Genomic DNA, 21317 nt, shown 5'->3' with positions numbered 1-21317 from the left:
TCCTATACCCTTCCCATCCCAGGAACTCTGGGTTCATGAGTACCCACTTCATCTTGAAACCCAAAAGGCCTATCAAATTTCCTATCAAATATCCAAGAGGAAATCCAACTTGGGTATCAGGAAGAATCCAGTTCTGCTAACTCAATAGAGGCCGCAAAGTCAACTGGAGAGTCCTGTGTGTGCAGGGCCCACTTCAGCCCAACTCAGAGACTGGGCTGCTTCATGCAACAGTGGATGAAACTGTCCTGGCACAGTCTCCTTTTGCCAGGCATTGTCTCCACAAGTATCACATAGGGGCTCCCCCAAAATGATTCCAGCGACCGTGGAGTTCACGGCTACACACGCCTCCAAGGTAGTGACCGATCACCACGTAGTGCAATCATCTGGCTTCCTAAAAGGCTGCAAATTCTTCAAGGGCACTTATGTGTCCCCAGTATCAGCACGGCACAAGGTAATCACAGAACATATGTGGTCCATCTCATTCATTCATTAATTCTTCTTTTTCTCTCCGTTTCCTTAGTACCTCACACAGTGTGTTTAACAAAGAAGGGTCTCAAAAATGCCAGTGATGGACACAAAAGATTAGGCTCTTCTGGAGTTTTATCCATCACCCTCATCGTTATGGAAAATAATGAAATCTGTGGGTGATAAATGTGCATCAAACAGCCCTCCTTCCTCTCAGGAGGCCTAGCTGCAAGCTGCAGCTTTAAGGGGTTTCTTGTTATTTTCCTGCAGGTTGGAGGAGGTACCTCAACTGCATAGCAGAGGGCGGGCGTGGACCCAAGGCTTCCCAGTTGAGAGAGAGCCTACTGTCTCACCCCTCTCTCTGCAACAGAACCTTCCCCAGCCTATGCCCCGCCTCCCCAGACTGAGGGGGCATCATACCAGGGTGGTGAACTTGTCCACGCAGGCATTACGGATCTTCTCCGGGGTGGCGGGGCTGTCTAGCCGGAAAAGCTCCTTCGTATTATTATCTGTGTGCTGAGCCCGAGCTGCGCGGATGGCATCCTTGATGGCGAAGAAGATGGAGGCGCCCAGAAAGAGGGGCGGCTCCCCAACAGCCTGAGTGGACAGAGCAGAGTGTAGGCGGGAGGGCTGGGGATGCTGGGGAGCCCAGCCAGCACTAGTGGCTACATCGAGCAAGACAGGAGGAACGGTCAAAATTAATCAGAGGCCGAGAACAATCAGTGCAGTAAATGACTCAACCTTGTGGGTATATTTCTTTTAACTCTTACTACGTGATTTTCTCTGATGACACCGTGCAAATACGATGGACCATTGAAAGTTATATTAAGTAACTATATTTTACAGACAAAAAACAAATCTGACCCTTTCCTCACAGCAATAAGCCTAGGGGAATAATCCACCTGCAGCTCTGTCACCAACACTTGCAGGCATCATAATTATTCTTACAATTTGCTGAAATAGAGGCATCATGACAAATAGGAATTAAACTATTTTCTAGCAGAGGTTGTTTTATCCCCCAAAGCATAGGTCACAGACTGCCTGTATCAGAATCACTAGGGACACTTGCTAAAAACGCAGGTTCCAGGGCTGTACCGCAGACCCACCGAATCAAAATTTCTAAGGGTGAGCCCAGTGGAGCCGCATTTTTATCATGAGCTCCAACGCCCAGTGATCTGATGTGCAGTGAAGTGTAAGAGCCAATGGCAAGGATCACAAAGTATCCCAGGCCCTCCCACAGTAGAGTAAACCGTGAGATGAGCAAAGGGCTGTGTCTCACTGGTTACAGGTAATTATCTGTATCCTTCCTAGACCAACAACTGTATCAATCAGCTTGACTGATCTTCAACCGTTTTTCATACTTATTCAGAGCATGGAGGAAATAAAGGATGGTTTTAACCATCCAGGCGTGCTGATCAAGGCTTAAGGTCTAGTGGTGGACACTGAAGGAGGTGAAAGTGTGTGCACAGAGGCGCTGCCCCATGTGCGGTAAATAGGCTGATTCTCATGAGACAACGTGGGTGCTGGACCTGTGAGATCATCTCTAAGATCAAGCATTGGGGATGCACACCTGAGACGGGGGTGTAGGTCAGGATTCCACCTACAGGACTGAACTAAGGAATCCCTCGAGTGTACCCACAAGAGCTGGCTTGGACCACACAGAGGTGATGTCATCCTTGACCCAGTTCCCTATGTTCCCAGGCAGGACTGCCCACCCCTCCATCGCCCTCACCAAGACTCGTGTCAGGTCCTCCTCTCTCTTCCACATGAGCCCCCCACAGACCCACATGGCGGGTGGCTGGAGCCCCTCATCACTACCCGTGGTTTCTCACAGTGTAGACTGGAAGGTAGCACAGACCCAGGGCAACAGTACCTTGGATGCATAGATGGCCTTCTTGTTGGGACAGTCACGGAGCAGGGACACTCTGAACTCAGTGGGGATACTGCCAAATGCAGGGATCTTGTAGGTGCTGGGGCCACGGGTATGCAGGTTCCCCTCAGGGGAGTAGTGTAGCTCCTCCAGGGTGAAGAGGCCCAGGCCCTGGACAAATGCCCCTTCCACCTGCAGGGCAGACAGAGACCGTGGCTACCCTGCCTTCCCGCCCCCGTCACCCAAAGACAGGTGTTGCTTCCCACAGCGGGCACCAAGCCCCACCTGCAGTGGAGCCTGGAAAGAAGCTGAAAACAGCCCCCCACTGCTTCCCTGGCTCCCGCCCCAGCCCAGGATAACTGATCTGGGCCTTTGCCAGGCATCTGTGTAGGCAGACCAAAGGCACTGACGTTGAAATCAGTTTCAGAACTTGTCGGCCATTCCAGGAGGGACACGCAGCTGTAGGCGTAATTTCCCATTAGAACCTGCCACAGGGCAGATGGAGATGTTCCTTCCACGTTGCCAGGGGAGAAATGGCGACCCCGAGCTGAGAAGCAAGCTCGTGGGCTGATGGTGGCTGAGTGTGCCGCAGGGGCCCACGCCCCTCCTCTGTGCTGGGTGGGACCATGCGCTTTGGGGTAGCCCCACAAGAGAGGAGGACTTTCCTGGACAGTAGAATTGAGGCTTTTTGAACTCCCAGGCCTGCCTGCCCTCTGGGAGAAGAGCGCCTCTGCTGTAGCTTACAGATCTCTTAAAGGGCACTGCCATGCTCTGCTGGCCCACACGTCTGCTCTCCCAGCCTCACTGCTCAGAATCGTGATATGTGGCACCATCGTAGCTAAACAAGTGTGTTTGGGGGAGACCAGGTGCTGAGCATCTGTGTCTGCCGTGCTGAGTTCTGCGCCTGCCTGTAGCAGGGGTTCCTCACCACAGTTGTTCAGGGAGTTAATAAACAGATTTATGACTAAGTTTCTCTATACGCAGTAACTGTCCAGTTTTGAGAAACAATGCACGTTTTCTGCCGGATGTTCAATACCTCAGTTCTCGATTCCTCCCTCTGTCTTTTTCTGCTCTGCTGCTCTACTTAATACTCTCATATTTTCCAAAAGTGATTTTCTTCCAGCCACCCCTTTATTCCTCTTGCTGGAACCCATGTCTTTTGCTCCCAGGACCCTCCACCACCCCGCGCTTGGTAGCATTTACTTCCTAGGGTACAACAGCTGTCCTCGGTGGAAGAGGAATGAGGAGGGAGAAGATGCCTCTGACCTGAGACCCCACGACCTGCACACTGATCCCAAACTCAGTCTCCACTCCCCCATGCTCCCGCTCAGACTATGCATGTGTGCACGTGTGTGTGCATGTATGCGTGTTTGAGTGTGTGCACACCCAGTGTTCCCACCACCCATCGTCTTGTTTTCTGACATATGAGTGCCCTTTCCAAGTTTAACCACGTGGATTTGTCTTCCGCCCCGAGAGTTGGGTGGGCTCTCATCTACCTAAATCCCACTCAGGGAGACTCACTTGGTACCGTGCTCAGACCTGCTTAAAAATGACAGTGGGCAAGATGCTGTGGCTGGGGACCCTAGGAGGTGGTGGGGCACATCAGTGGCCAAGTCTGTCACCACTCTGACGCCCCAGGAGTCTTACCTGTCCAATGTCGATGGCAGGGTTCAGACTGGAGCCAACATCCATGACGATGTCTGTGCGGAGGTTCTAGTGCAGAGAGCAAAATAAAAGCAGTTTGAAAAGAAAGCGATGTGTGGAATGATAGAGGGGTCTTGGTGACCCTTAGGTTATTAAGTGCCAACCTGAGTAGTACTTTCACAAGCAGAGCACTCCAGGCACAGTCAGGCAGGAGTCTGAGTAGGAAGGGCAGGTCCCCAGGTTCCTGAGGCTTTGAACCTGTCTGTGTCTGGGTCGATCATGTAAGGAAGGGGTTCACAAATTACATTCCACAGGCTGAACCCAGCCTGTACCCTGTTTTTCTACAGCCTGTGAGCTAAAAATGGTTTTCACATTTTTAAATGAGTGACAAAAATAAAAAGAATATGTTGTGACACATGAAAACTATACGAAATTCACATTCAGTGTGCATAAATTACATTTTACGGGAACACATCCATGAGTATCTGTTTACACACGTCCATGTCTGTTTTCACACTACAAGACAGAGTGAAATAATTGAGGCAGAGTCTCTGTGGCCCAGAAAACCTAAAATATTTACTCTCTGGTCCTTTATAGGAAGTTTGCCAAGGCATGATTTAAACACATTATTTTCCCAACCAGAAAGTTCATTCCTATCAGCTCTTTGTATTGCAATTTCAGACGTTTCTCTTTTTCCCTTTAGTACTGAAGTTTTGCAAACTTCTTACCTTATGATCCCCTGTTAAGCAGTCAACTTCCACTTCAGAGCAAGCCACCCCATAGGTGAAGTAGTGGAAAGCATTCCCTGAGTTTGTCTCAAAGCTGTAGCCAAGGTTGGGTGTCCTGGGGTAGAAAAGAGAAAATACTGCACATGTATTAAGAGGAACATGCCCCCCACTCATACACACAGAGATAGCTTGTCCCCTAAAATCTTGAGACGCTAAAGGTTTTATTTTTTTATTCAGCTGTTCTTCAAAAAAGTCCATGAGTTTTGAACATTTTGAACCTGTTCATGAAACCCAGGCACTCCGGAGCATTTTGTCCCTTGTCTCTGCTCTATTTTGCCAATGGCCTTTATATGAATCATTTTGTAGAGCTGAGCAGTGGAGAGTCCCAGCATGCTGGCCTCTACATGGTAGAAATGGAGGGGACAGATCTGCCTGAGCTCACGAAGGACACGTAAGCTACACTCCAAATGATCTACTGAATAGGGATTCAAGATCTCAGAACCAAAGGTTCTTTCTGGGCCGGCTTGTGAGCTTTTCATACAAGTTCACCTGCTCACGGGGCTGCTCACCTTTCTCGAGGTGAAAGGTAATAAGATCAGTACCTCGTGCCAACTTGGGTGCCTCTTAATGCAGCCACCTTGCCTGGTATTCCTCCTCATCTACTGATCCCTTCTAAGTTTCAACAAATGATTTGAGCAAAGGGTTGCTAATAAAAGCAGATGCTCTTTTATAAATTTTTTTCTTTTTCAATCCTGAATATCTTATAAGATTCCAATTTTGCATGAGTCAACATATACGAATGTGTGTGTGTGTGTGTGTGTCCTCTGCTTATAACAATCTGTATCTGTGCTATTCTATTCACTCCACAGAAATAATGATGTGAGCTGATGTGATCAGAATCTGCATGAAAACAAAACTGATACAGGGCTGAGGGAAAAGGCTTCCCCCAGGAGATCATCACCTTCTTTGACCTCTGAACTCACCATCTTCATCTGGGTGTTCCCTCATATAACCCCAGTTTTATCAACTCTAAAAATGAAATAGGAACTTATGAGAAAACTTGCATTAGTTTGTGTTTGTGTAGGTCAAATATTACATAACCCAAGGAACACTGGCAAAACATTACTTTGCCCTAAAAGTATATATATATACATTTATATTATATACATTCATAAATTCACACAAGACCTTTGAAAGCAAACACTGAACTATTTTCCAAATCCACTGATCTGTGAAAGAAAAGGCACTAGTTAAATTTCCCAGGGAAAGCTAAAACATTATGGCTGACAGTAAATACGATCATATCTTTTTACAGCTTCTAAATCAGATGGACAGGGTCTCTGCTACTGAATTTTAAAGTTGCAGAAGATACGTGCTCTTTTCTAAAACTCACTTTAAGTCCACTGAATTCCGCATTTTGTAACAGGACTATGTGCTCTAAATCCTCCTCTCATTCTTTTGAAGGAAAGCCTCCTTAGAGAAATCTGACGCGTAGCACAAAGTAACATACACGGGTAACTCGGAACACCAGACGCCTCTGGTTCTTGCAGGAGAATGCTGAGGGGTGAATGGCTGGTAATTGACCCACTATGTCAATAAATGAGGAGACAGGTTCAGAGAGAACCAGTGATCCCCCCAAGTGGAATAGTATACTTTAAGACCAGAACTAGAACAGAGGTCTTCCGATATAACAGCTCGTGCTTCTGGCGCATAGTTGGGTAAGCCCACGTATTTTAGAGCCTCTTTAAATTGAAGCTAGTGGGAGTCCGTTGGAGAGACAAACATTTTGGTGGAACTGCTCTCTCCTGACCATAGGCTGACAGAGTTCAGTGCTGGAGGGCTCTGCAGAGGTTAAGATGACAACACACTGTAAGATGGGCGAGACCAGCCCCTTACTTACCTGTAAAACCCGGTAGCAGACAAGCTCACTGTACCCCGGTAGGCAGCCATGACCTGAGCAGAGGAAATGGCCGTCAGGAAGGGGGAACCATGGTTTCCAGAAACGTGGGCCCAGCACTAAGCTTTCAGGAGCTCGTCTTCCTCATCTGGAAGCTGATCAACTCTTTTTCCTAGTGATTCTCACTTGCATACCTTACCTCCCCTTCTCACCGTACCCCCTGCACTAGGTCCTCACCATCTGAAGCCTGGAGCCCTGCAGTAGCCTCTTAACTGGTCTTCCTGCCTCAAGTCGCCTCCTCGCCCTGCCGTGTAGCCCAGCCAAGTCAGAGGGGTCATCTTAACACACCACACTAGCCATGACACTCCCCTCCTCTAGAGCTTTCCATGTCTCCCCATTGCCTACAGAGCAATAGACCAAATGCCTGACATTCAGGACCCCAGTCTTCTCTCTGGCTTTATGTAACACACACATCATTGCTACTCCAGCCAAAATCAAGTGTTAAGTCTCTCCCAATCCTTCATGTCCCCACACGTCTGCACCTTTGTTTACATGGGTCCTCTGCTATATCTGTCCAAATCCTTTTCTTCCCTCAGCAACCAGCGCAAGCTTGCCTCTTCATCCACTTCTCCTGTGATTACTCCCTAATCTGGGCATTACAACAGCAGCTCTGTACACTGCTCATTTGATACTTAACATGTTAGCCTTGTGTTCCTACTTACACTTTCCTGTTAATAAAGCTATCCATCTCTCCATCCATTCTATCTCTTTAACTACATAATAAATTTTCCTTTCCTTCCTTCCTTCCTTCCCTCCTTCCTTCCTTTTCTTCCTTCCTTCCTTCCCTCCCTCCTTCCCTCCTTCCTTCCTTCCTTCCTTCCTTTCCTTCCCTCCTTCCTTCCTTCCTTCCTTCCCTCCTTCCTTCCTTTTCTTCCTTCCTTCCCTCCCTCCCTCCCTCCTTCCTTCCTTCCTTCCCTCCCTCCTTCCTTCCTTCTTTCCTTCCTTCCTTTCTTCCTTCCTTCCTTCCTTCCTTTCCTTCCTTCCTTTCTTCCTTCCTTCCTTCCTTCCTTCCTCTCTCTCTCTTTCTTTCAATATCCACAGCTCTAAGATTTAATTTGTTACTGATATAGTTTGCATCATGATCATTGTCAATTACCAAGCACTTTACTATATACCAAATGCTACTGAGTCCTTTGCAGATACTGTCTTACTTAATATTCAGTGCAATCCTATAAGATCAGCACTTATGAAGATTATTATCTTCATTTTACAGATGAGAAAACTAAGGTTTAGAGAAAAAATTTCTCTAGGATCCTTACTATATGTGCATGATATCAAATATATACATAGATCATAGTGGTGGCAGTGATGGCTTGTTTTTCAGTACAGTACAAACACTAAAGAGCTTTGATGCCTGTCATCTGATCACACCCTTCTGATAATGGCCTTTTGGGGGTTATCTGCTTATAAGGAACACGACTACATGGCCAATAGTTGAGGACAAAGCCCAGGTCAACGGATTGGAAAGGCATTATTAAAAACAATTACGTTGCCTTACAAATCCATACTAAAATTCAAACTACCAAGATCAACCCACATTCATGTGGTGTCTATGAATGTGGGCAGGGGAGTGCAGGTTGTATGAGGCATAGTAAGGTGAGTGAGTCAGAGAGAAATAGCTTATTTTCTTTGACTCTATTGAGGGAGACTTGTACTATCTGTGCTGGTTCACGTGTGGTCACATTTTATGTGTTACTGTTATATCCAGTCCTTTCATTCCAACATTAGGGGAAGGTGAGGCAGGGCCACCATTGCTACTTCTGCTCATGGGAGAAGCTGAGGTCTCTCACCTGAGAGACACTTCCTTGCAGCCTCCCTCTGAGGGCTTCTGACATGCAGGCTTCTGAACCAGAAATCAGAGAACTGGGCTCATTCTTATCATGAGTGCTTGTTGTGTCACTCTTAAAATCACAGAGACGATATAAACTCGTGGGCAGTATCTTTTTCCCTGCCCCCTCACAGATAGAGTCTCCGGACCCCAGAGCTGGGCAAGGGGAAAGGCTCCTGGGGCAGCCCTCCAAGAGATGGAGGTTTGGAGAAAACGAGGCTCATCAAGACTGCAGACAAGTGGGGCAAGGGACCAGCCCCAAGGGACCAAGACTTCTCAGTGAGGCGGAGGTAGCACTCACCCCGTCTTCTGAGGCTCAGGGTAGCCGAACCCCTAGTTCCCACAGGGCTGTCAAGATTCTGGATCAAAAATTCTCCTCAAGTGACTTCCCTCAACTATGAACATTGTAGAGAGGGGCCCAGTATGGCTGAGCATTTACTTGTCCTGTGAAAGTATACAGAGCACCTCAACTTCTCTTTGCCTGTGTGACTAGATCCCGATCTCCTATTCCTGCCCAGGGTCGGGGACAAAGCCCTGCTCTTAACTTCACTTTAATTTGCAAAAGCGACTTGAATCAGCTCAGACTTACCCAGTCTTCCCAGGAGCCACTGGGATTCTTTCTCTTGAAGGGTTCCAGCCTTTGCAGGATGGTCTGGCAGGCTTCCTGAAGAACACATGCCCCACATGGCAGACACATCAGTCCTCTGCATTCCCAGACCCAAACAAAACCCCGAGGACCTGCAAGCGATGCTGTGCCCAGAGTGCCTCTCAGACAGCCTTGCCACCCTCTTGGGAATGTCTGAGTCTCAGGGTAGAAGCCGTTGGCTCTTGCTTGGAGAGCACTTCCGGACCCAGTCCTGAGGCTGACAGAGGGGGAGATGTTGAGGGATCCCTAAGGAGGTGCCTTCTCCCGTCAAACGCCTTTGTTTGATGACATCAGACAAAGCACGTGGTCTGACCTGGCTGACCCCACAATCGAATTTCAATTTCGCTCCATTGTCTCGTGTCCCCCCAGAATCCCCTGCTTTCCCTCCAGCTGCCCTTGCCCTCCCACGTTCATCCTTCCTGGCCTTGATGGAAGTGGTTGTGGTTCTTGAGCCCCTCTTTTAGCTTGGTGTCCCCTGGAGAAGAGAGCCAGAGGCATGGCCACAGCCACGAGCCTGCAAGGAGCCATTCCAGCCCCCAGCCCGGGGACTCTCCACGCCCCCCGCCTCGGGCTGGCCCTCAGCACGGCGGCCCCTGAGGCTCCTTACGTAGACGGCCTGTCCGTAGATGTCGGTGCTGACAGAGGCAGCCGTGGGAGAGGTGTTAGGCACAGTGTTAGTACTTGTTTCGCTGATATAGATCTTAGAGGTGGGGATCTTCAGAGCTCTGCTGGCCACCTGCGAACAGAGAGGACGTCACCCCCTAGGGAAGGGCTTGGCTACCTTCTCCCCAAGATGGGATTCAGATTCACTGTTACAGAAAAGAAAATCATTTCGTAAACCATAATTCTACTGAGACTCGGATGTTCTCACATCTGTCTGAATCTGAAGCAGCACTTTATGGAGTGGTTTGGTTGGATTAAAAAAAGTCATAAATGTAATGGTGAGGAACAATGCCTTTTTAAACTAACCCTGGCTTTTAAAAAAATCCAGTTTGGCCAGTACCCACAAGCCAAGCAGGTATGCCAACTCTAATTCAGCGCCCCTGGGAGGAGTCCCGTGTGCATGAGGGTAGCCAGCTACCTTAATACACATAACACACACCTTACACACAGTCACAGAGCCCTAGAGTGCTGGTGATGGAAGTGGCCTGAATCATTACCTGGCCAAACCCTTTGCACAGATGGGGAAACTGAGGCCAAGAGGAGGAGCAGACTTGCCCAGGGTCACATGTAAATGAGCAGCAGGGCTAGAGCCAGAGCCTAGGCCTGCCTCTGCTTCTGGTATGTGGCACTGCTCTCTTTTTCACAGCATCTTCCCTCACGCAGACACCACAGTGCTGGGGCGGATGCCCATGGTCTCCAGACTGCTCACCTGGACCATCTTGGTGTGAAGGCCTTGGCCCATCTCTGTGCCCCCGTGGCTCACCAGCACAGAGCCATCTGTGTACACATGGATCAGGGCTCCTGCCTAAGGGAAGAGAACGATACCAAACAGAAAATTCAGCAAATCCTAACTCAGTTTAAGGCCTGGGACCAAAAGTACTGGAGCCCAGGAAAAAGAAAACCAGCAGTAGAAATTTGGATAGGAACCTCAGACAGAAAAATCAAAGCAATATAAATCTCATGATCTAATTATATAGTCTTTCAGTAGTTTGCAAAACTACTTTATTTTTTCATATCTCTCTGTCACCTATCCTAAGAGGGAGGTAGGTCTTTGTCCTGATTCTCCTGATGAAGAAATGGGATCAGAAAGGCAGAACAGATGTCCATAGTGCTATAGGCAGGAAGATAAGAACTAGACATTGACCCCAGATCAAATAAGTACGTGCAAGTTCAACTTTCATTTAAATAGCAAAGAGTTCCTCTGTTCAGCTCTGTTCCCGTGACAATGGGCTTTCCCTTGCAACACTACAAGCAGAGGGGGAAATGGGGCCCCAGTGCAGTGGAGATGGACAAAATTATATAAAGCAATTACCTGATTCAGAAAAGGAACTGTGAAGCTTATTCCAAATTTGGTAGGAATTATGCACAATCCTCTCTTTTTCCAACAATTCTCCCTGGAGGGAAGAAAAAAAAAAAATTCTCATAGCAACTTCTCCACTATATTCATGTCAGATTGAACATATTTTATGTCAATATCTTTGTAAAATTGGAACAAAGCATCCTTGGAATTGCGCAGTTAGTCTCTGTCATAACTGAGTTGTGCTTCAATTGTGTAGACAAAATGAGAACAGCGGAAATTTGGGTTCTAGATCCTCCAGTGGAGCTGAAACAGGGCCCACCCTTGAAAGCCTTGAGTGGGATTCAGATTGGGCCAGAGTGCTCTGGTGATCTTGGACTCTACTCGCCCCAGGGAGGAGCTGTGGCTCGCTGATGATAATGGAAATACTTTCTTTGTGCTGTATATTTGGTTATCCAAGTAACTCTGTCAGAAAGACAGAGCCAGCACAATTATCCCCACTCTACAGATGATGAAACTGAGACCCAAGAAGATGGAGTGACTGCCAAGGTCACATTTATAGCTTAGTGTCAGAGGCAGGCACATAACGTGGTGTTTTTAGTCCCAGGCCAGTGTCCTCTAGAACATCGTCTGCCCAGAAGGCAGACAAACGTATAAAGATGGACCACACTGATGTGCTATGACGCTGAGCGCTGTGAGCCCCGAGCCCCAGGGCTGAAGACCATTTCAGGATCTTAAAGAGATGGCTGTGAATGAGTTAGCAAACACAGCAGCCTCCTAAGTTACCTATTAAGTTATTATTCTTATTCTGAGTTCAGCAAGAAGGCTATAGAATCTGAAACCCAGAGAGCCCCAGAACGTCAGGCTCTTCCCCTCCTGGCGCTTACTTGTTGAACTTGTCAACCTCACTCTTCCGGGCGTGATACTGAGAGCTCTTCAGGCATTCATCCCAGCACCTGGGTAAGTTGAAACCCTCAAGCCTCTGGTTGAAGTGTGTCAGGTCCCCTTCTCTGTACAGATTCTTCCTCCGTACCTTCCCAAGGAGAGAGACACTGAGGCCAGGTCGGTGGCAAGAGACCAGGGGGGCATAACTAGAAGTTGAGCTTCCCGCCCCTCACCAGCACCTGCCCATCCTCTACCCCCACGGGAGATGTCCAAGATACAAAGCAGGTTAACCCCTCTGACTTGTGCCCCCAGATTCCCCGCTTACTTCCTCTGCAGGCAGCCCACAGGTCACTGCGACGTCACTCATCCAGTGCTCAGCAATGAACAATGCCTGGGGCCCCCCAAAGCCCCGGAAGGCCGTGTTGGAGGGCAGGTTGGTCTTGCACAGCCGCCCAGTGCCCCGGACATTGGGGATTTTATAGCTGTTGTCCATGTGGAGTAGAGCTCGTTCCATTATCTGAAGCAGAAGAAACCAAAATGGGAGAGAACGATGCATGGATTTCATTGGCTCCTCCGAAAAGGAATTTCAAGGGCTGTGAGCATCCCCACCTCTGCCAGCCCCACAGTCAACTGTTCTTCCTCAGGCCCAAATTATTTCTTTCCCGGGGTATTGCAAGCCTCCTTAGTGCACTCCTGGCCTTCTGTGTCTCCTCCTTCTAATTTATGCCTCATTCTGAAATATAAGGTCATAGCAGGTCAAGCACTTGCTTCAAAGTGGCACTTACTATCTCCAGAGTAAAGTCTGTATATCTTTAAGCATGGAATTCAAGACACTTACTGACCTTTCCCCAATACACTTTCTTTTTTAAATAAATAAATTTATTTATTTATTTTGGCTACGTTGGGTCTTCATTGCTGCCCACGGGCTTCCTCTAGTTGCGGCGAGTGGGGGCTACTCTTCATTGCGGTGCATGGGCTTCTCATTGCGGTGGCTTCTCTTGTTGCAGAGCATGGGCTCTAGGCACGTGGGCTTCAGTAGTTGTGGCATGCGGGCTCAGTAGTTGTGGCTCTCGGGCTCTAGAGCGCGGGCTCAGTAGTTGTGGTGCACGGGTTTAGCTGCTCCCCAGCATGTGGGATTTTCCCAGACCAGGGCTTGAACCCACATCCCCTGCATTGGCAGGCGGATTCTTAACCACTGCGCCACCAGGGAAGTCCCCCCAATATACTTTTGATCCTCTTTTCTGACTGCATGTTACTCTCACCCGTAAGGCCCCTCCCCACCATATCCACCTGCTAAAATCCCCATTCAGCTCCCACATGGAGGAGCCCCTCCCAGATCTTCTAGTTGGAATTGATCACTTGCCTCTTTTAAAAAATGGGTGACTTTATTCTCATTAAACTTGCACTGCAAATAGTTTAAAGAATCAAATACTTCCATAAGCCACGTTATACAAAACAGCACCTGCCTCCACTTTTCCTTCCACTCCCCAGAAGCAACCACTTATTCTTTGTCAGCTACTTACATTGTCTTCCACGTCTCTAAATAATGTTTATATTGCCACTTCTTGACTTGTTCAGTTTTAGACTTTTTATACTGTTTTCCCATCATGGAAAAGGAGGATTTAGTTCCCGCCCAGCCCCCTTTCTCTACATATACACCAGCTTCCTATCTCACCTCGTCCTTGTATAGTTATACTTTCTTCTCATCAACTGTCCATTTAATCATTCTGTAAACATCACTTACAGCTGAACCATGTAGGTATACTAGGTTTACTTCTCTTTCTTGATAATATTTCCCCCCTTGGAGTTAACAATTATCTTTACTTTTTTCATTTGCTTCATTTTCTATGCACATATTACTACAAATTTGTTTTCAATATGTTCAAACACATTTGATTTTCTATTAATCTCATCTTTTTGAAGAAATTGTTTCTGGAGCCTTCTGGCCAACTTCAATTTAAATTGGCAGCCCCTAGGCTTCTGTTCAGCTGTCGCCCAGGGGTTTTCCCCTCACATTCATCTCCCTCTGCCTCTCTCCACATTGAATCTCCTGTTTCTAGATCCCATGTCTTCCCTTTTCTTAGTTTTACACCCTTATATGATTGGAGTACAACCGTCAACATCTTCCCAAAAAGTGTATATCTAAAGGTACATTTCTGAGAACTTGCATGTCTGAAATGTCTTTATTCTACTCTCACCCTTAATTCATGATTTGGCTGTATACAAAATTCTAGGTTGGCACTAAGTTTTCCATTTACCCTCAGCATTTTGAGGGCATTTTACTAGTGCATTCTAGCTCCCCAGTATTGAGAAATCCAACCAATGCCTTTCCAACTCTTGGAATGAGTTCCGTTTTTTTTCCTCCCTGAAAATTGTAAAATCTCCTTTGTCCTCAGGTTTCTAAAATTTCACAATAATGTAAATTAGCATAAGTCTATCTTCCTTCATTGTGCTGGTTACTGGATGGGCTCTCTTAATCTCAAAATATATGCCCATCTGTTTTGGGAAATTTCTTGAATTATTTCTTAATAGTTTTCCTTCTCTCTCTTTTTTCTATTCTTTCTTTCTGAAACTTCTATTATTTGGATCTCCTGGACTGGTCCTCAGATTTTCTTGTATTTTCTTGCTATTCTTCCCCATTGTTTTCTCTTTTTTTAAGAGAGCACCTCAAGTTTCTTTCAACCCTTCTGCTTTCACAGTTTTAATTCACAAGGCTTCATTTTTATTCTTAGACTGCTTCATTTTTATAGCATCCTGTTCTTTCTTTAAAGTGTGATAACTCATCTCTCTGATGAGCTAAATGGTAGCTTTTGTTTGTTCGTTTCATTTTGGCTTTAATTTACTTCCCCATTTATAGCCTCTTTCCCACAGGTTGCTTTTGGGGGTCTTTGATTTTTTTCAGTCTTAGTCATCCTAGATGATTTTTATATGTCTCAATTCCATTTTTGCTTTCCCTTAGCACTTTGTCAATTGTACTTCATTTTATCTTTTATTATCTGTCTCCCCCACCATACTGTGACCTTCTAGAGGGCAGAAACAATGCCATATTCTTCTATATGTCATCACCCTAGGGGCTTGATAAATATTTGCTGGATTGAATTTTAACACTTGTAAAATCTTTGGGGATAAGTCCTATATCTTTTTCAACCTGATTTTCCTACAACACAAAGAAGCAAGTGTTATATTTGGTGAGACTACCAGAAATGTTTTCTTTTTTGAACAGCTTCCTACACTAGATCTGAAGTATAACGTTTCCTAATTGAGCCAATTAGAGAAGCCCTTAGCACATTCAAAGTGGGAATAATGGGGAACTTCTGCTTCTCCTGAAATGTTTGACTTCTTTTTTAACAAGAATCTATGCATATATAACTAATATGGTTATAAAATTAAGATTTAAAAAACTTAAAAGGTAGTACCACCAAAGTAACTTGGTTAATTTTCAAAATGACAAAAATATATGCCATATGAGAAGGTTCAAAGCAGCATTATCCATAAAGCTAAAGACTGGAAACAACCCAAATGTCCTTAAAGTGGTGAATGGAAAACAAAAAATGGTCTATTCATACAATGGAATATTCTTCATCAATAAAAAGGAATGAAGGAATGATCCATGCTAAAACACGGGTGAACCTCAAAAACATTATTCTGAGAGAAAAGAAGCCAGACAAGAAAGACTACATAGTATATGATTCCGTTTATATTAATTGGCCACAAAAGGAAAATCTGTAAAGACAGAAAGTAGATTAGCAGTTGTCTGGGCCTGAGGGGTAGGAACAGGAGTGACTGCAAATGGGCATAAGAGATAATTTTGAGGTGATTGAAGTGTTAAAAAAACTGGATTGCAATAATGGTTGCCTGACTCCTTAAATGTACTAAAACCGTTAAATTGTAAAACAGTTGACCCTTGAAAAATATGGTTTTAACTGTGTGGGTCCACTTATAAGCATATTTTTTCAATAAAGATATTGGACATTATTTTGGAGATCTGCAACAATTTGAAAAATTTCACAGATGAACTGAAGAGGCTAGAAATACCAAAAAATTAAGGAAAAGGTATGACATGAATGCATAGGATATATGTAGATATTAGTCTATCCTTACATAGGTATAACGTAAGTGATCTTAAATATAAAATAATATGTTAGTTTTCTTACTGTTTTATAACTTTGCTTTCAGAGAATTATATTACTGTTCAGTATGCCCCTCTCCTGTAATTGGAGAAACTGCCTCTCAGCCTATCATCACAGGGAAGTGGGTTTTTAAAAATGTAACCGTGTTTCCAGTACTGTATTATGTCTATGACTGTAATCATATACTATATGCCATAAAAATTACTGTATGTCATAAAAATTTTATAACGATTCATTCATTAGTGTATAGGCTAGGCAATCCTGAAGCAATCGTATTGATGACACTGGGCTACCATAAAGCAATCATACTGCTGCTTCTTCGTTATCAATGCATGAATCACTGTATCTGTAAATAAACATGAATTTCTCTTTCACATTATCTTTTCACTGTTGATGTCTAGTGTTAGTAATTCAAATAACATCTACAGTGTTTTGTATCACATAAGATAATATTGATGTAGGTACTTACAGACAGATGGTTCATCCTATAAACAGATTATGTAAATTTACAGTATCGATAAATATAGTACAGTACTGTATTTTCTTCTCCTTATGATTTTCTTAAGAATATTTCCTTTCCTCTAACTTATTTTATTGTAAAAATACATATATAATACATATAACATATAAAATATGTGTTATTGGACTGTTTATGTGATTGGTTATGTTTCCAGTCAACAGTAGGCTATTGGTAGGTAAGTTTTGGGCGAGTCAAAAGTTATACACAGAATTTTTTTTTTTTTTTTTTTTTGCGGTACGCAGGCCTCTCACTGTTGTGGCCTCTCCCGTTGCGGAGCACAGGCTCCGGACGCACAGGCTCAGCGGCCATGGCTCATGGGCCTAGCCGCTCCACGGCATGTGGGATCTTCCCAGACTGGGGCATGAACCCATGTCCCCTGCATCGGCAGGTGGACTCTCAACCGCTGTGCCACCAGGGAAGCCCAACACAGATTTTTGACTGTGGGGTTGGGGGTGGTGCCCCTAATGCCTGCGCTGTTCAAAGGTCAACTGTCCTTCAAATGGGTGAACTTTATGTTATGCAAACTATATTTCAATTAAATTATTTTTAAAAAGGTAAATCAAGTCATTATTTAAAATTCAAACATCACAGAAATGCATAATATAGAAAATGACAGTTAGTACCCCCCCTTAATCCCACCCAGTCACTGTTTGGAGTATGGTCTATCAGACTTTTGTCATGCATATCATTACACACACACACACACACACACACACACACACACACACACAAATTAGTATTACATTCATGCACTCAATGTCACCATACTATACATAAAGTTTTGTAACTAACTTTACTTGCTTGGCAAAATATCCTGTACCAGAATGATGAGTTTCTAGTCAGATAAGTAATATGATCACTTCCATGCTTTAGAGAATAACCAAGGATGGAGAACCTGAAGGTGGGGACCAAGTAGGAGGCTATTGCAACAACAGGCAAGAATTGAGGAGGCCTATTCCCGCGTGTGCAAACATGCTATGGGGCACACCCGTGACCTCCCAGTCACCCCGGATGCAAGGGCACGTCCTACATACACCGAGAGAGAGGTCCTGGCTGTTCCCGGCATTGCTGTAGTGATCCACCTCCAGAGCCACAATCTTCCCCGTCTTCATGAAGCCAACCTGAAAAAAAGGAGAGTGAGTTCTCAACTGTCCCCTTCCTTTGTCTGTCTCTAGCCATCTCCTCCCACTTACGCTACCTGGAGAAAACAGAAAGAATAAGACATCCCACCACAAAATAAAGTCAAACTTAAGAGATCACCAGACCTCACAGGTGAAGAAGAGAGAAACCAACATCTCCCCAGTGATGGACCCTGGACACCCCTTCTCCCTACACTCCTCCTTCTTCCTCCCTACTCCTGGCTTCTGGTTCTACCAACGGAAGTGAGAAGGTAGAAGAAAGAACACTGGTCATGATAGGTCAGGGAGGGGAGGGCTGGGAAGAGAAACTAGGAGAGAAACTGGAGACTCCCTCACAGCTTTTGGCCAGAAGACAGCAAAAGTTACACCTTGCACAAGCATGAAAGTGCTTTCACATCCCCAACCTCGTGTAAACTATCTAAACAAACCCTGACAGGCCATTTCATGAGCGAGGAACCTGAAACCCCACAAGACCAAGTTACTTTCTTGGAGCCCACAGAAATATGGGAATAAGAGAAATGCAATCCCTTTTGGTGAGTTAAATCATGGACTAAAGTCAGAAGAGGCCAAAGAGGAGATGTTCAAAGCCAACTTGTGGAGACAGAGGGCTCCCAGGTTTATAGCACCAGACTGGGACCTGTAAGGTTCTACTGGTGTGTAGAGGGGAGGATGCATGGTCAGAACAGTAGTTGGTCATCCACAGAAGCCCAGAAAAGGGACAGTCCCACAGGGTACTTGGGTAGTGCCCAGCCATACATGTTCTGGCCGAGCAGGCACCCTAACAGCTTATACCTGACCAGGCCCCTGGAAAGTTGTATTTCTCATTGGAGATTACTAAGTGGTCATTCTGACTTTGACATCAGGCTGTAAACACATTAACATTAGGCCATCCTGTGGGATGGATTTACCCCAGATCTGCTGACAAATCACGTTTCCGAGCCTGAGTGGACAAGGACCAGATTTGGACCCCAGCAAATTCACAGGCGTCACGCACAGCATCCTGTGGCATCTCTTGGGAGGTGGCCTGCCAGCCTCCCCCAGGATCACCCTCCTATGTTGCTGTTGGTTGATTTGAATTTCTCTCCTTGTTATTCCTTCTTTGAATTTCTATAGGCAGTCATGACAAAAGTCAGAGTGTATCCCAGGATCCCTGAATCTTTATCCCCAGTTTCCTAAGCAGAGGGCACTGCCCACCCGGCACAGCCCCCGACATCTAGAACCTTGTATCTGGCCAAGAAGGGGTGTCTGCCACCAGTTATCAGCATGTCCTCATCACGGTCCAGCATGCAGCGCACCGGGTAGCCAGTCCTGGGGGAGGTACCAGAGCGTGAGAAACCTCTACAACAGCCCAGCCCTGTGAGTCTCAGGGATAAAAACAGCAAGGAAGCCTTCTTTCTCCACCTGGTACACTGCACTGCTTCGCTCTCTAGGCACTGTGCTGGACAAGGTGGGGGACATCCAGGTGTGAGGTATGGGGTGTGGAGTGTGTCCTTGCCATTGGGATCCTCACAGGTAGGAGAGATAGGACATGGACACATGCATTTGAATACAATGAACCAGGTGATGTTGCCCTCACCCCTATGCCCACGAGTTCTAAAAACCGAGGGCTGTGAAAATTTGAAGCAAGGGGAATCTACTTCCCAAAGGGGGGAATCCAGGAAGCCTTCCTGGCAGAGGCAGCCTTATTCCTCTTCCCAGAGCCCACTGGGGGAACTCACTTGTATGCAGCCAGGGCCACAGCCACAGTCATCACGATGCCCCGGGTCTCCTTCCCTCCAAAGCCTCCTCCCATTCTCTTCACTCGGACCAGAATCCGGTTTACTGGAACCCCCAACATTTTTGCAACAAAGGACTGTGGGCAAAAGAACAAAATACTCCCAGTGAATGCATATGCCACCTGGACTTACTTCAGGCCTGACCCAGAGCCTACCCGACACACAGAAGCCTAATTACTGCTATGAACTCTGAAATTCCTTGATTCGAGAATCCCCCTCCTGTCCCAGGGCAGCCCTTGGGTAGTGGTGCCAGGGTCTGGCGCACATCAGTCACTGTGCACCGAATTCAGACACTCGTTTTTTTTTGTTGTTGTTTGTTTTGTTTTCTTCTTTTTTTTCTTTTTTTTTGCGGTACGCAGGCCTCTCACTATTGTGGCCTCTCCTGTTGCGGAGCACAGGCTCCGGACACGCAGGCTCAGCGGCCATGGCTCACGGGCCCAGCTGCTCCGCGGCATGTGGGATCTTCCTGGACCGGGGCACGAACCCGTGCCCCCTGCATCAGCAGGCGGACTCTCAACCACTGCGCCACCAGGGAAGCCCCTAGACACTCATTTTTGACCAGAGGGGTGAGCAGCTGTTCACAGCCTACTTTCAGAGCCAAAATTCATTCCATTTGGCCAGGAACTGGTGGGTCATGAGGGTAAGACCAGCTGCCCAAAACACTGGCAACCACTGTCCTATTACATGCAATAGAGAAATGAGGAACACTTGAGCCACTGCAGCTAATGTAGTGGTCCCCATGGCTCTCACTTAGCACAACCCCTTCATTTAATAGATGAGGAAACTGAGGCCAGATATGATCTGACCAAGGCAATACAGCACTGGAATGATAAAAGCTAAGATTTTCTAGGCTCTATCCAAGTTTTAAAACTCATCTAATCATTACAACGTCCTGGGCAGGCCCCATTTTATAGATGAGAAAGTTATATAACAAGCTCAATGACACCAGCTTGTTGGTGACAGGGCCTGGCTTCGAACCACTATCTTCACATCCCCTCCTGGATCAGCCCATGTCTCCCTCTTCCCCGGCCCCTTGTTGACCCACCGGACACCTACCTGGGTATTCATGGTATTCTGTGTGGACACAAAGAGCTCCATCTCCCCTGCCTCGCCTTTCGGGACAGCAATGGCACAGTGAGTCTCCAGATAGAAATGCTCTTGGCCACCAATGTACAACTCGCCTGGAGAAGCAACAAGACTCCCCACAGTGAGCCCGATGCTGCAGAGGTGGTGAGTTTGCTTAAGGAGAGAATGTACTCATGCAGGGCCCTGTGCAGTTACCAGCTGTTCACAGGTAACCTTTCAGTTCCCCAACTGGGATGGAAAAGGGTCTCAAAGTCTTAGCCATCTGGGAGCTGAACCCCCGCACACTAACGAAGAGATCAGAACGACACTGAAATGCATCAGGTGTGAAGCTCCCTTCCTGCTGCAGCCAGCGGAAATGAAAGCTTTTTAGACTATCATTGTAAAATTTTGGAAAAAGTAAAAAAGGAATTAACAGATGTGATTCAGAAGCTGAAAATAAACAGCATCTCCCAGACCCCAAGCTGTCAGTCCAGCTGTATAGCTGGCATACTAGTAACTTAGTGATGTACAGAAACCAATGTAGAAAACCATCCCCAAAGGGGGCTGACAGGCAGCCTTGCTCTGGGGTGAGAGCTCTGGACCTAATTTCCCAGTGTGGGAGGGAAAGGGGGAGGAGAGGAGAGAGCACTAGCTGGAGATGGGTGAAGACTGCCTTCAGGCAGATGGGGAGGACCAGACGTCTGT

General features: G+C 46.4%; 1 protein-coding gene across 5 annotated transcripts in view; it reads right to left on the bottom strand.

The window, feature by feature from the left end:
• Nucleotides 1-21317, bottom strand: part of XDH (xanthine dehydrogenase) — a 71298-nt gene that overhangs the window by 11311 nt on the left and 38670 nt on the right. For 2 of the 5 annotated variants that reach the window (XM_022574138.3, XM_022574137.3), the window contains exons 21-35: nucleotides 20604-20728; nucleotides 19491-19624; nucleotides 18993-19080; nucleotides 17668-17754; nucleotides 12309-12500; nucleotides 11986-12131; nucleotides 11114-11195; nucleotides 10511-10606; nucleotides 9746-9874; nucleotides 9082-9156; nucleotides 6608-6660; nucleotides 4708-4822; nucleotides 3983-4048; nucleotides 2339-2527; nucleotides 886-1062 (exon numbers count right to left, since the gene is read on the bottom strand). In XM_022574138.3, coding sequence (XP_022429846.1) covers nucleotides 886-1062; nucleotides 2339-2527; nucleotides 3983-4048; nucleotides 4708-4822; nucleotides 6608-6660; nucleotides 9082-9156; nucleotides 9746-9874; nucleotides 10511-10606; nucleotides 11114-11195; nucleotides 11986-12131; nucleotides 12309-12500; nucleotides 17668-17754; nucleotides 18993-19080; nucleotides 19491-19624; nucleotides 20604-20728 — 1754 coding nt within the window. Of the gene's footprint in view, nucleotides 1-879; nucleotides 1131-2338; nucleotides 2528-3982; nucleotides 4049-4143; nucleotides 4248-4707; nucleotides 4823-6607; nucleotides 6661-9081; nucleotides 9157-9745; nucleotides 9875-10510; nucleotides 10607-11113; nucleotides 11196-11985; nucleotides 12132-12308; nucleotides 12501-17667; nucleotides 17755-18992; nucleotides 19081-19490; nucleotides 19625-20603; nucleotides 20729-21317 lie in introns of those variants that run through there. The other 3 variants (XR_016395480.1, XM_089923296.1, XM_089923297.1) reach the window with 3 other exon arrangements.

Source organism: Delphinapterus leucas, chromosome 13, assembly GCF_059928025.1.
Source record: "Delphinapterus leucas isolate spDelLeu-1000000601 "Yukka" chromosome 13, BTC_Dleu_Yukka2, whole genome shotgun sequence".
NCBI classification, from domain to species: domain Eukaryota; kingdom Metazoa; phylum Chordata; class Mammalia; order Artiodactyla; family Monodontidae; genus Delphinapterus; species Delphinapterus leucas.
Note: the sequence above shows the minus strand (reverse complement) of the source record. Positions and strands in the feature narration are given on the sequence as shown.